Source organism: Argentina silus, assembly GCF_951799395.1.
Source record: "Argentina silus genome assembly, chromosome: 5".
Classification (NCBI taxonomy): Eukaryota; Metazoa; Chordata; class Actinopteri; order Argentiniformes; family Argentinidae; genus Argentina; species Argentina silus.
Window position 1 is genome coordinate 18,022,134 of NC_139659.1, and position 15,000 is coordinate 18,037,133.

The 15,000-nt window shown below is 46.6% G+C and overlaps 2 protein-coding genes across 3 annotated transcripts in view; both read right to left on the reverse strand.

Annotated features, from left to right (window-relative positions):
* Positions 1–7,732, reverse strand: part of ogdhb (oxoglutarate dehydrogenase b) — a 14,116-nt gene extending 6,384 nt beyond the window's left edge. The window contains exons 1-7 of one of the 2 annotated variants that reach the window (XM_083669610.1): positions 7,619–7,732; positions 6,584–6,987; positions 4,771–4,959; positions 3,679–3,772; positions 691–806; positions 406–560; positions 1–79 (exon numbers count right to left, since the gene is read on the reverse strand). The exon at positions 1–79 is cut by the window's left edge and continues 68 nt beyond it. In XM_083669610.1, coding sequence (XP_083525736.1) covers positions 1–79; positions 406–560; positions 691–806; positions 3,679–3,772; positions 4,771–4,959; positions 6,584–6,817 — 867 coding nt within the window. In that variant the 5' untranslated portion in view covers positions 6,818–6,987; positions 7,619–7,732. Of the gene's footprint in view, positions 80–405; positions 561–690; positions 807–3,196; positions 3,279–3,678; positions 3,773–4,770; positions 4,960–6,583; positions 6,988–7,618 lie in introns of those variants that run through there. The other variant, XM_083669611.1, reaches the window with a different exon arrangement.
* A 3,170-nt stretch (positions 7,733–10,902) lies between these two features.
* Positions 10,903–15,000, reverse strand: part of camk2b2 (calcium/calmodulin-dependent protein kinase (CaM kinase) II beta 2) — a gene marked incomplete at its 5' end in the record, with an annotated part of 21,715 nt that continues 17,617 nt past the window's right edge. The window contains 6 exons of the mRNA XM_083670633.1: positions 10,903–11,020; positions 11,215–11,451; positions 11,702–11,796; positions 12,190–12,265; positions 13,492–13,537; positions 14,281–14,322. Coding sequence (XP_083526759.1) covers positions 11,219–11,451; positions 11,702–11,796; positions 12,190–12,265; positions 13,492–13,537; positions 14,281–14,322 — 492 coding nt within the window. The 3' untranslated portion in view covers positions 10,903–11,020; positions 11,215–11,218. The remainder of the gene's footprint in view (positions 11,021–11,214; positions 11,452–11,701; positions 11,797–12,189; positions 12,266–13,491; positions 13,538–14,280; positions 14,323–15,000) is intronic.

Genomic DNA, 15,000 nt, shown 5'->3' on the forward strand with positions numbered 1-15,000 from the left:
CGCGGGGATGAGTGACTCGCAGCCCTCCAGACCGAAACGCTTCTCCGACGACCACTTTCTCTGGAGGAACTCCTCGAACCTGCCCGCCGGACACAAGGAGTCACTCCCAGATAAGACACGCATCAAGCCCTTTCTCCTCTACACACTTCCCTTAGACCAGTGTTCTACACTCCTGGTCCTGGGGGGGGCTTCAGGTTGGGCCTGTCAAGGTCTTAAACAAACCCGAATAAATCATGTTAGTGATGGGCTGCACCAAATGGCTGCACCCCCCCCCCCCCACCCCCCGGATCTCTCCAGGACCAGGGGTTGATGGCTGATGAGGACCTGAAAGGAGCAGATAAGCTTAGGCGATATGGTGATAATGAACCCTGCCAGTGTAAATAAAGTGGACAGGGACAGACAGACCTGGTGGAGCGAACCGTTCTGGCCAGCAGGGTCCTCTTCTCCTCCAGAGTGAACTGCATGACGCCCGGCCTTTCAAACTTCTGTCTGATCCACTGACACTGCTCCAGGTCGTTAATGAACATGAACTCCACTCCGATGTGCTGACAGTACGCCATCTGCCAGGAGAACAGAGGAGCCCGGTGGGGCGAGGACATATCGCACATCAGAAGAACACGATCATGTTACGGGTTGTTGTCTGCGAGTGTCGTTGTCTGCGATGTGCGTGAGGAGGCGGGTCTATTTTACCTCGAGGCGGCGTATGATCTCCCTGAGGGGCAGAGCGCTCTCGCTGCCCCCGATGAAAGTGGTGGTTGGGAGACGGAACACCTGGTCCAAGTCTGACTCATCAAGCCCGTAGAAACCTGCCGTCACCATGGAGACAGGACCGAGGATGAGGAGGGGAATAAGGCGGGGTGGGGTGGGGGGGATACACAACAAACAAACAAGATATGACAGGGGTAGAGCATTACAGAGAGGAGGGGGCGGGTGCAAAATATTAAAACAAAGTTCTATTTCCATCAAACCCACAGGAGACATCACATCATATACAGAGACACTTCTGAGTGACAGAGCTGACAGTCAAGCAGAGTATGAATTAGCTGAAAGCACATTAAATGCAAGCGTTGGTTGATTGGTTAGTTAGTAATGGACACGTGCAGAGTTATCGCCATGGCGAGGGAGAGACGCAAGGTGAGAGAGGGAGAGAAACGGGTGAGGGGATGATAGCGATCAAACAGCATCTACTACAGAGGAGTGAGATGGAGATGAAGGGGGGTAATACAATCAACGACGGACAGGTAGTTCATTCTAAACCGGTTCTAGAATGTAGACTCCATTCTATAGCGGTGTGGCAGGAGAGAGGATTTGCTGTCTGGAATGGGGAAGTGGAAGTGATGATGTGTATGGAAATGGCAACGGTGGGCCTGCACATGAAAGGGTGTCAAAGACCACTCTCTCTCACACAGTTAGAAAAGCAACTCAGGGAGCATGCTTAGTGCTCATGCTCAGAGTCTGAGTCAGACTCGATCTGTAGCTCAAGACCTCCAGCATGTGTATGTGTGTGTGTGTGTGTGTGTGTTATAGCATTCCTGTGATATGGCAAGCTGGTTCAGTGAGTTTTTTCTAATGTGCAAATGTGTTGTTTTTTTCTTATGTTTTTTCTAATTAGCTGTGACGGTACGGGATGGCAGGGTGCCGCTTGAACTGGGGCTGAGATTCTAAAGTCGGATACACGACACATTCTCTTGTATTCCCTGTTGTCTTCCTAACCTTGGTGTTTGTTTAGCCAATGGGGAAGGAATATTAATCCATTCACACTTGTTTTCTTGTTGTCCAATGGGCTAGAGAGGGGGCGTCCAGCCAAGCAGACTCACTCTAATCTAATCACAGTAAAGACTCAATGAACCAGGCAGAGAAACAGATGTCAGCACAGCTGCTGCTGCTCTCTGACCCTGAGGACCAGATCCACCAGATGGCCCTGAAGACCTCCACGCTGCTCCAGGCTAGGAACAGGCTTTCAAATGCACCCTTCCTCCCTGACCTAGCAGAACTGGATAGGTGGGATAGGTGGGATATGTTGGCGTGGTAGAACCCCTTGCTTTAACCAAGCCTATCTAAATTGTGTCAGCCTACTGTATATCTGAAAGAGGCGGGAAGGGTGTGAACAGGGCAAAGGACAAGTGCTAGTCAAACAAAGCTGCTTAGCTAGACTAGAGGAGGTATAAAAGGCAGCTATCCTACCAGCACTAACAGCAGAGGGACGAAAATGGACTCCTACTCCTTGTCCACGTCCTCACATCCTTTGAGGATGTGTAATACAGTGGAAATTCCACCTCAACTATCAGAGACCTGGTCAAAGCTCTATCAAAGCTGTAACCATACCGCTCACACTACAGTCCTTTCATATATTCACTGTGTGGTTAAGCGGTATAGATTAGGAGGTCCATTTGAAATCAGGGAGTGGTGTCGCTAAAGAGTGTTCTACGCTCCGGCGTTTCATACCTTCGGCAGTGAGATCATACAGACGCTCTTTATACTCAGAGAGGTCTGAGGGTACAGAGAGACACGCAGGTTAGTGACAGGTTAGTGACAGACACACACACACACATGCACGCACGCGCACACGCACACGAGTTGTGAATGAACACCAGTCAGACAAGGGCTCTACTGAATGCCAGGTTGAAACACAGAGAGCAACTGAAAACTCAGTGACCCCCAAACCACACTTTACCGTCTGAACATGCCATGATGACCACCTCAATCACACACACACACACACACAAACACACACAAAAGTCTCATTCAAACATAATGCTCACTGAAACACACACCCACACCCATACACCCTTTCATGGACTTCCCTATTTATGTACATCTCAATGACATCATGACAAAGACAGTGTTCAATGTGAATGCCAGTGGAAGGCCTTGTGAGATAGCAGTGAACAGGAGCAACTTCAATGTAATCATGATGATAAGGCTTTTAGCACACAAACCGCTCCTGCAACTCTTAGTGAATAGAGAGTACAACAGACTGAATAAACATGCAGCGGTTCAACATTCTAACAGATTCTGATTGATTATGTCAAAGTGGATTAGCAAGTGCTGCATACTAGAACAAAACAAACAGCGACTGTTAACAGCCTCACTCCACAAAAGGAGATAACCCCTTATCTTAGCTGAGGAATGGAGGCTTAAAACCTGTTGGTCACATTCCTTCCTTCCTTCCTCCCCACCCCTCTCCTCTCCTCACCCAGTTTATCATGGGAGGTGATGATGTCAGAGGGGGTGGGCTCCAGGTCGGCAGCCATGATGCCCAGAGGGTCCAGTTGAGCCACGTGGTGACCACGGACCTACAGACGGGGTTCCAGACAGGAAGACGCATGTCCAGAGAGGAGGAGGAGGAGGAGGGGGGGGGACAAACAATCATGGGGGAGGCGGATGGGAGGAGGAGGAGTAGGAACACCGGCCATAGACAAACAGGAAGCAAATGAAATAAAAAAATAAAAAACGATGAACAAAAAATAAGAGCAAAAGACCGCAGAGGGGAGGAAAGATGAGAGACGGAGGGATTAACACAAAAGAGAAGAAATAGGGAAGGATGGAGAGAAAAAAGGAAACAAGACAACCGACATTAACACACACACACACACACACACACACACACACACACACACACACACCGAGGCAGAGTCGCCATCGTTAGAGCGCACAGGACGGGCGGTCGTTTCTCACCAACATTATGGAAACCCACGGTAACCGGGGCCTCGTCAAAGTTTACACAGCTGATGTCCAGGGGGTCCAGCTTGGCTATGTGGTGCCCCCGTACCTAGACACAGGGCAACATGGCTCAGTGTGTGTGTGTGTGTGTGTGTGTGTGTGTGTGTGTAGAAGCAGCTTGTGCTCTAGATATGATGCAAGAAGGGGGAGAGGATGGGAAGAGGATGGGAAGAGGATGTACTCCTCTCTCAAAAGGGGTGGTTGCAGAACACACGCACCATAATCCCTTGAAGCTCTAGATGTCTAGATTAACAGACATGTGTCCAAGGGGTGCTCTGTGTGTGTGTGTGTGTGTGTGTGTGTGTGTGTGTGTGTGTGTGTGTGTGTATGTGTGTATGTGTGTGTGTGTGTGCTTGCTTTCCTAGTATTCAACACAGTTGCCAAGAACGGTAAACTGAATCAATACCGAACAAATCTGTGAGTTGAAAAATATAACGCTTAAACCGACATGTTTCCAAAATGCTCCCTTGTGTTTGCAGCTCATCCAACTAAAGTCATTAAACCGGTCGGGTTGAGAGCACATTTATGATGCCGTCGGCCAGTGAATGAATGTCATGTGATTTGGCTGTAGTCACCCTGATTACCTTGTTCATGTTTTGGATCGTAAAACCCTGTCTGGGACACAAACAGGATCACTTTGCACACAGACACCGATGTTTAGGTCTGTCTAGCGTGTTCCCCCTTCAAATGGTTCAGGTTAGGATTTGGGGGATGATAAACTAATCCCAAATCTGTGCTGTGACCTTTAGATGACTGCTTCTGGGGGCACGGCTCTCTCCAGGGTGGCGGAGCTACCGCTGCACTGCAGCACCGACACGCCGACTCAGTTGCTCGTTGGCTTGTTTACGGTGTCGGCCTCCTTATCTCCTACTATCTGACTGTGAGGGGATGATAGACAGTCTACACTACAGAGGGATATGAGAGAGAGGTGGTCTGACCTGGTATGACCTTTTGAGAGTCAGACAGAGAGATAGAGAGAGAGAGAGAGAGAGAGAGAGAGATAGAGATAGAGAGAGATTGTGTGTGTGTGTGTGTGTGTGTGTGTACCTGGTACGCTCGTATGAGGGACTGCACCGCTAAATGGTCCTCCACCAGCTTCTCCACGTTAGGCTGGGCCCCCACCAGAGCCTGGGCATGAGCCAATCCTAGAGCAGATCCACCAAGAGGGGGAGGACTCTGATAGGCTTGGCCCGGCAGAGCCCCTGCGTTAGCATTCCGGAAGAAAATATCCCATGACTACAGAGAGAGAGAGAGAGAGAGAGAGAAAGAGAGAGAGAGAGAGAGAAGGGAAGGTGAGAAGTCCATCAACTCAATCATGTATCGTAACACAGGGACCAAGATCATCCCTAGTTCTGGACTAGAATGCACATTCAATAGACATTTTCCATTGAAAATGGACTCGGCTTAATCTGTGTCTGGAAAACTAGCCCACATTGCACTTCACCAGTGGAACAGGTGGTGTGTGGGGACAAAATCATGGTTAATCCAGAGTTTCAACTTCGTACATTAGGTCATTTTCAACGTTTCTCTCGTCAAGCATTTGAAATTGTCCCTAACTGACTAAATCCTGGGTTTGAGTATTTCGTAATCAGGGATGGAATGTTGCGTAAGCCAGAACAAACTGGTAGAGCAACTGTGACACACATTCCTGACGATTTAGTAGATTGATAGGGAAGCACACAGGTGAGACCAAAGCAATGATTTGGCATATTGAGTGAGAGCAGGTCAGGTCAGGTCAGGTTCACACACACACACACACACACACACACACACACACACACACACACACACACACACACACACACACACAGCTTGAGTTTCTAACCTGAGCAAGGACTAATTGGTTTACTCCTTTAGAGATCAATGTGTTGCACAGTAAAAGCACAGAGAAGAGAGATGTCCTTCTTCACATCCCCCTTTGAGAGTTTAGGCCTATACATGCACCTATGGGGCACACAGTACAAGAGGAAACCACAGGAACACACACACACACACACACACACACATGTACACACACACACACATGTACACACACACACCTGACTGTATAACACCTGACTGTATAACACCTGACTGTATAACACCTGAGTCAACAATAACGTGCTCTAACAACCAGACAATGGCTGAGGGGGGGATCTGTTGTAGAGAGAGAACACAGATGGACAGAGAGGGAGAGAAAGAACGAGAGAGAGAGAAAGAGAGTATCTGTTCACATACACACACACACACACACGACCACATGACCTCTCACTCATAACCTTGGCAGCCAATATACACACACACGTGAGGAGTGTGCCAGCAGGCAGGCAGCAAGAGAGAGACCCCTGACACGTGCCGAAAGATAAACGCTGATTTATTGTGTCTGAAGAGCTAGGGTAGACCTTCTCTCTGTGTTTCTACACACACACACACACACACACACACACACACACACACACTATTGATTGTGCAGGTCAGGTGGTAGTTTTGTCCCATTGCCTTTTAAACAGACATTCCATAGTGCTGGTGGGAAACCGCTCTAAGGTCACAATAACAGAGGCTGACAGAGCGACAAAGTGTGTGTGTGTGTGTGGGGGGGGGGGGGGGGGGGGGTTGCAGTCGTACAGGTAACTCACACAGCTGTGAGTGACCTGAGAAGGGAGGGCTGGGATTTGGAGGGAAGGCTGGGATTGGAGGGAAGGCTGGGATTTGGAGGGAGGGCTGGGATTTAGTAGGTGTGACGTAAGGCATGTGTGGTTGTGTGAACTACAGGGTAAACTGTGTTTGTTTTGCTGGCCTTTCTGGGAGCATGAACCATGCGGACACACAAAAACAAAGCGAGTGACAGAACACACACACACACAAATCTGGATGTTCTTACCTTGTGGACACTCCTTGGGTTCTCTAGCCAGGCGTAGTACATCTCCTCTACATAGTTAGAACTGGTCCCATTCAGAAACGGCTCAGCAGCCACCGACGCATTCAGGCGCCTCATTGGCTGAAACGTCCTTAAAGCCCCTTCCACCGCCACTGGCCTGGGCTGTGATAGGCTCTGGGCAGTCTGGGAGGCTGTGATTGGCCGTAGCCTAGCAACCGTAGTCCTTAAGCGGTGCATGGCAGCCTATCAGCAGCGGCTCTTCCCTCCTCTCCAAAACCAGAAAGTAGACAACAACTACTCCAAATGGTGCTCCCCTTAGACACCGAGCTGATCCTTCTCTAGTTCCTCTTCTTCCCTCTCTTCTTTCTCTCTCAGGGCCAGATTTCTGCTGCTGATTCTCTGTCAGCCTGGAAAATAAAGATTACACAATCAGATAGACACCCATGGTACTAGTCTTAATTGCTCCTGTTTAATGTTGTGAACTGTATGTGCACTTTGTACATATCATGTATGTTTATGGTACTGTATCATATGGCCCAGGGTACTCGGATGAAAGTGCATCCTAAATATAGACATGACAACACGTCCCAATAGTGGGTCTCTAGTTAGCCCTATAGATTTGGAAACTTCTCACATACATTCTCTCTGCACACGCACAGGCATGCACGCAAGCGGCTGCACACCTGAAACAAATACTGTCAGTAGTTACGAAAGAGCTGGAACTCTGTAGGTTCAATTCCCCATCTATCAGATAGATCACACCACACACAGGTCGTGGCGAACCTTCTATGAATCTGAAGTTCTCGACCTTGCGCATCATCTGCTTTTTAACAACCTGACTGTAACTGTGCAATAATGTTAGTCATTAATAATGTAGACTTTTTTGCATAACAAACACACACAATATGAACTGGGAAAATACTTAAACAAAAAAACCCCGCAACTTTAATTTTGCACCTGGCTATTCTATAGGCTCTTCTCAGCGAGCTATAGCTTGCTAATTCCTTATCTCTTGTATGTAGCTAGTTAGCAACCTACTTTTCAGAGTTGGTAGATGCTTACTGTCCGCAGTCTGTCAAAGCTTTTCGTACTGTCTGCGTTTTTATCGGTTAGCTGGATGACTCCGTCAGTGTCGCCGATGTGTCCCTCCACAGTGTCGGCAGGAGAGCACACTCGGCACTGTCCGACTCACTGGAGTGCTGATATTCTGCGTCACTGCCGTTACGTCAGTGCAATGCTGACATGTTCCCGTCTGAATGCTGTATTGGAGAGATAAGGTACGATCTCTTTGGAGAGTTGGACAGTGAAAACACAAATGAAACTAAGTGTAGGGTTTGTTTTCTTTTTATAGTGCTTATAGTAATTGGATGTGAGAGGCACAGAGATATGGGGATTAGATAAACTGGGTGTGACTGTTTCATGCCAGTGTTGTCCCACCAGTTATGGATTCGCAGGACAGTACTTTATCTTATCAATGACCTGTTAAAACACAACAATAGGTCGAAACTTTAGGTCTAATTACATTGACCTTTGTCTTTCGGCACTTTGCTGTATAACTGGTTGCTGGTTTTGGGGGAAACTTTGTCCCTGGTTGAGTAATAAAGGCAGATGGTGCTTGGTCCTTATCTTATCCACCAATACTGTGCCTGTTGTCGGTCAAACACACACACACACACACACCCACACACCCACACACACACACACAGACAGAGATAAGCTTGGTCCTAGGTATTATCTAATAGTGCTTACTCTGCTCCCTCTGAAAGTCAATAGTGTCTGACGCACAGACAAGGTTCTCTGGGTACTCAGGTTGAAAGAAATTGACTGTGGTGGTAGAAATGTCTCTCTGTTGACATGTCTTTTTTTTATTGGTAACACTGATAACATCTGTTTAACATTTCATTATCATAGAGCACAGGGAATGCACATTGGAAGAACAGAATTCATCATCAGAGGAACTGAGAAAAACATTGGATACACATTGCCTTTTCATTCAACACTGAATTCAGAGAGAAAATGATGGTTGATGAGGTTCATCTGTTGTGAAGTTACCCACACATCTAGGATCAGATTACCATACACCATATCCTCCTTATCATGAATACGTAGATATCTGATTATGTATCAGTGAATATTTAACTACTCCCAGCTGCTCTGCTGGCAATCCTATAACTACACAGAGAAAACAAGCGATAAGGGTAGAATGAAGGAACTTTTACTTGGCCTACCTGCTGGTTTTATGGCCTCAAAGCAGCAAAGAGTGGCATTGACAGGAACACAAACACTCCCACACACACACACACAGAGTTGTGTCAATGGCTGCAAGGTTAACTCACACATCAATGACCTTAACCTGCAGGTGGTTAGCTGGCCTCATTAACAATGATCCAATTACTGTCCCTCCACAGATGAAGGGCTGAAAAGACATACAGCGCATGCACACTCTGAACACATCCATCTCCCTTCCTCTCTCTCTCTCTCTCTCTCTCCCTCTCTCTATAGGCCCTTTATACTATATCTCTGTGTCTCTCTGTGTCATTATCTCTCTGTGTCACTTACCCTATCTCTGTCTCTGCTTATCGCCCAAGTCAAGCTCACCCTCACCAATATTTACCAGCTGTGTGTGTGTGTGTGTGTGTGTGTGTGTGTGTGTGTGTGTGTGTGTGTGTGTGTGTGTGTGTGGCTATATGTTTAGCACACGGACCATGTCTATCAAATGCCATAATTATTCAGATTCTAACCACAATTTCCAACCACAGAGTGGATGTTATCGCCCTCTGCTGGACGTTAAGGTGCACTGCCCTGCACATCACAAGGCGTGTTGAGCAGGCTTTTGCTCTAGACCAGCATTAATACACCTGATCATTACCAAGGCCTTCATGAGTAGATGTTTAGTTTAATTAGATGTGTTAATGCTAGCCTTACCCATGTTGTAATGTAAGAACAAAATCCAATACGACCAAATGATTCTAATCTAACTGTCAGTGACCAACTCAATGTGGCTGACCCTGTAGAAAGGCATGCTACAATCATCATCATCATCATCATCATCATCATCATCATCATTATCATCATCATCATCACCATAGACAATTTCTCAAGACAGAAATTGTGTATGCACCTACACAGCTCAGAAAATAGATAGCAGTTTATAGTTCACCAGCATTCAGTAAAAACATGAAGTAGAAGGAACAAAAAACCATTTATCGCTGCCTGTTTGAATTTCATGCAAATGAACGCCACTTATACAGTACTTAAGTTGCCACAATGAAAATGAAGTTGTACACTACGGTGTGTAATCATTTTAAACATCATTTTTGTTATACCGGTAATCATCATTTCAGTCATTATTTTAAAGCTTAATACACAGAGGATCAAGTAAGAACAACAATATACTGTACAGTAGAACGCATGCAGCACTGTTTTCTTTCCAGGATAGTAAGGTTTCATAGAGTTGATCAAAAGGGGAGAATGTTTCTATCAACCTACTGTTCCATGGGGGTTAATATAATGTGGTTCGGGGGTGGGGATAAACTCAACTGCAAACAAAATGTCACATCTCAGAAAAGACAAAAACCAAAAAAAACAGCAGGAAAATCTGGGTTTCTCTGTGAGATTAGTGTGGTCTGGTCATTTTACAGGCAGCCTTATTCAAGCATAATTCAATAAAACAGCCACTGTGATTAACACTGTGATTAACACTGTGATTAACACTGTGATTAACACTGTGATTAACACTGTGATTAACACTGCTAAATTCATGCTAGGAGCAATAAAAGGAGCGAAACAACACTGGCATCAAGTTGAAATATACTGTACATTTTACAGAAATAGAACAACAACAACAACAACCACAACAGAGTGCAATTTAATAATAATAATAATAATAATAATAATATCAACAACAATAATAATAATAATAATAATAATAAACACTTTAAACTGTAAATCCTATAAGTGGGAGTACCAGAGCCCTGTGATAGAGTACAGAGGAGGACAGGGCCAGTCAAGGACTGCTGCTGTACAGTGCAGGTCAGATGGTACTGATCGTAGAGGCCCTATACTATAGGGGGCGTAAAGACGATTAGAGAAGTAGACGGTTGAGTCTAGAGAAGGTTGTTCTGTGGCTGATATGCTCTTTGTTGCTTCCCTGCTGCCGTGGGATGTGTTGTGTTGTGCGTGTTGAAGCAGGAGTAGTTATTTGTTACTGGAGTTATTGGTTGTTGAGGTTGTTGTGTGTGAGAGAGAGAGGAGCAGGTGGAGTGGGGTTGCACCTTTAGAGAGCGGGACCCACAACCCAGGACTCACTCTCTTTTCAACTCTCTCCCTCTCCAACCGCCTCCCTCCATCCTCCTCTTCTCTCTCTCTCTCTTTCGCTCTCTCTCTCTCTCTCCATACACTTCATCTCTCTCTCCTCCTCCTCTAAAGCTCTCAAACTTCCTGGAAGACAAACGCAAACACACATAAAACAAGACATTAACATTAAGAGGGACCAGACAATGACAGTCAAATACCCAGCTCTGACATTAGTCCTTACAGTCCTGAGTCTAATGTGTATGTCTGTGTGTGTGTGTGTGTGTGTGTGTGTGTGTGTGTGTGTGTGTGTGTGTGTGTGTGTGTGTGTGTGTGTATACCTGATCACTGTATCGGTGCAGCGGGTGCTCCTGAGCAGTGGAAGTGGACATTTTGCCATTTGCTCTCTCTGCGATGCCACACCCTGGTCTCTTCCGATTGGCTGGAGTGAGGGCGGCCCTGCCCGTCAACGAATTGTGTGAGGCGGATGTAGGCGATACAAGCAGCATCTTCCCCAATCAGGTGCACATGAGGGTTCAGGATAGTAGTGTGGATGGGCTTACTGTTCTTAGAGAGGACTGAGAGAGGAGGAGAGAAAGGGTAGAGGAGAGGGGCAGAAGAGGGGGAGAGATAGGGGAGGGGGGGGGGTGAGGGAGAAAGAGAGTTTCTAGTATAAAAAAACAATCTGTTTTAGAGGGTGATGGTTAAAATAGCATCACTACCACATGCCTGAGTAACTGATCTATCACTGCATGAGAAGCTGTCTCCTTTGGCTGGGTTCTCTTGTGGTTCTCTAATGGTCCTCTTATGGTTCTGTAATGATCTTACGGTTGTCAAAGTAGAATCGGTGGAAGTCCATGCCCTCCACCAGGTTCCCCAGCCCTTCTGGCTCAAACGAGGTCAGGCTGGGGTCACAGATCTTCCTGTTTTAAAACACACAACCTCAGTTCTGTATTTTAACAGCAGTCTTAATCATTCAGGAAGATACTATATACAAATACACATTTAAAACAACAGTTTTATCCAGATTAGACATTGCTATGATTTTGCATTGGTCATACCATAGGCTAAGACTAAAGAGACTAAGCCTTGGAAATAGATGTTTTCTTTGATCCTATATCAAATTAAACATAAACCCAAAGTGATTGATTGCTGTGATGTGCTGTATGCTGTAACCTGGGTGGTGCAGGCTAGGAATGTACATGTTCAGGTGAAATGCAGGCTGGGAGTTGGAGTGTGGTGGAAGGATGCTGTTGTGCAGGTTGGAATTTGTAGTGTCAGGATGAGGTGAAAACCAAGAGTTGTAATGTACTCACGCGTATGCTTCAAAGTCTCCATTGTTGATAGCTTCGATGAGCTGCTCTGTGATCTTAATGATCTCTTGTTTACGAACTGCAGGGGAACCAATCAGTACACAGTGACCACAGGGTAACCAATCAGTACACAGTGACCACAGGGTAACCAATCAGCACACAGTGACCACAGGGACACCTCACAAACCTACATACAGGGGAGGATACAAAGAGACAGACAAACAGACAGCCAGCCAGTCAGTCAGTCACACACACACACACACACACACACACACACACACACACACACACACACACACACACACACACACACACACACACACACACACAGAAAATTGCCACTCAACAGGGTGGGTTGGAGCCGTGACCAGAGTACTCACCTGACAACTTGTTACTCATGTTTGTTAATCCACTCATTCATCTCTCTTCCTCATCCCCTGAGCTCTCTCTCTCTCTCTCACACACACACACACACACACACACTCCCTCTCCTAGCATAACACCCACGCACATCCATACAGCGCCCACACAAACGTGCAGTCAGGACCGCTTGGCGGTGCGCAGGGCCATGCAAAATGAACAGCTCTCAAAAAGACAAAAAGTCTAGAAACCCCCTCTTCTCATTTCCACAGAAAATCTCCCTCACCACCTTTCTTTCCCTCCTCTCCTCTCCTAGCCTCTCCTCTGTTTCCTCCCTCCCTCCCTCCTCTCCCCTCTCTCCCTCTTTCCCCTTCCTTCTAACCTGTCTCTAACTTTCTTTATCTTCTTTCTTCTTTCCCTCCTCTCCTCTCCTCTCCTCTCCCACTAGGTCTCTGTCCTCTTCTCTCCCTGTATGAGTTGCTTTGAGCTCCTCATGCTATTCCTGTCCCTCAGCTATTTAGATAAGACTTACTTTCTCCTCCCTCCCTTCCTCCTCCCCTCCCTCCCTCTTCTCTTGCTCCCTCTATTCTGGCAGTCCAGCACAGCAGGAGGGCTTAGCTGCTGGGAGTCCTGACATGCTCTCTTCCCTCTGTCCTATTTTCGTCTCCCCCTCTCTTCCCTCCCTTCTTTCCCTCTCATCCTGCTCTCCCACCATTCTTCTATTTTCTTACCATAATCATGCCCCCTATTTTCTTTTCCCACTCTTTCTTTCCCTGCCTCACTCCTCCCTCCCCTCTACTCTCCTTACTGCCTACTGCACAGGTGTTTGTTTGTGTGTGTGTGTGTGTGTGTGTGTGTGTGTGTGTGTGTGTGTGTGTGTGTGTGTGTGTGTGTACGTGTACGTGTGTGTGTACGTGTGTGTGTGTGTCTGCATGGAAGACCCACCTTTCACATCCTCATCCTCAATGGTGGTGCTACTGTCGGTCGACTCCTGCAAACACAAAGAAACCTGTCAATGTCTGACCTATCCTCTCCCTCTCTCTCTGTCACATATACACACACACACGCATGCATGCACACGCACGCACGTACGCATGCACGCACAAACACACACACAGTATTGATTGTGCAGGTCAGGTGGTATTGTAACTTTTGCCCCACTGCCTTTTGAACTGTCATTTTATAACACAGCACATACATACTATTGTACGTTAACACCAATACTCAATATAAAATGTTATAAAAACATCTGTTCAATATATTTAAACATGACAACATACACTTTGACATTTCGACAAACAAAACATGCTGACTCATACATGCAGTGAGTTTTCCTTGAGCCATTCAAAGCCATAGCAAGTTTTCCTGGTCAGGTCAGGCAGGCATGGACTCCCTGTAAAACTGTAGCTCAGCCTGCAGTTCCAGACTGCACCACCAAAAAGAAGAGCAAAGAGCTGCAGGACTGCAGTTCTTTTTGTCAACACAAGGTGGCGTGAACGACAAGAAGCAATAGTCACCAACCCCTGAGCTACAGGGCGAGCAGGCTTTTGGTCCAGGCTCCAACCCAGCACTACCACACCTGATTCAGCTAATCAAATCATCATCAAGAACTAATGAGTAACGTGTGTTAATGCTAGTCGAGAACAGAGCCTGGGAGTCCACACACTTCATCCAGGTCTAAAAAAACATGTGTCCATCCCTGGTGTACATCGATACAGTCAGAGAAGGATGTACCTTGGTCCCAACTGGATTATGGATTACAGTAGTCTGAGGCTCCTAGAGAATGAACGAGAGGAGATGGAGAGAGGAAGAGGGGGGGGGATAAAGATGGGTAAGGGAAATTAGGGAAATATCACGAGAGAGAGGAAAAGAGGGAGGGAGAGAAAGAGAGAAAGGGATGAGATGAAGTGAGAGATTGAGGTATGAGGGAGAGTAACAGAGATGCAGAGAGAAAAATGAGTTGTGTTACAGAAAAGAGAGGTGGAGGAAAAGAAAGGGAGATGAACAGGGAGAGTGGGAGGAGAGAGAAGACTAGTCAAATTGGAGGGAGAAGGACAGAATTGCTCCTGAGAAAAGGTTGGAAGGAAATGGTTAATGTGAGGATATGGTTTTCCAAAAGTCATCTGAGAAAAGAAATCGCTGTAAAGACTGATCCATGCCAAACCATGCGCACACACACACACACACACACACCCACCCACCCTCCCACCCACCCACACACACACACACACACACACACACACACACACACACACACACACACACACACACACAGCCCTACAGGGTGATCCAGGCAGAGCCAAATCCTAGAGATTTCTACCATTGACATCCAGCAAAAAAAGGACAGAACATGTGACCCCTTAAGCACTTCAATCAAATGACATTATAAAATCTGAGATACAATAAAGAGCATAGTCATAGAAGTACACCGAACACACAATGACACGACTGGCC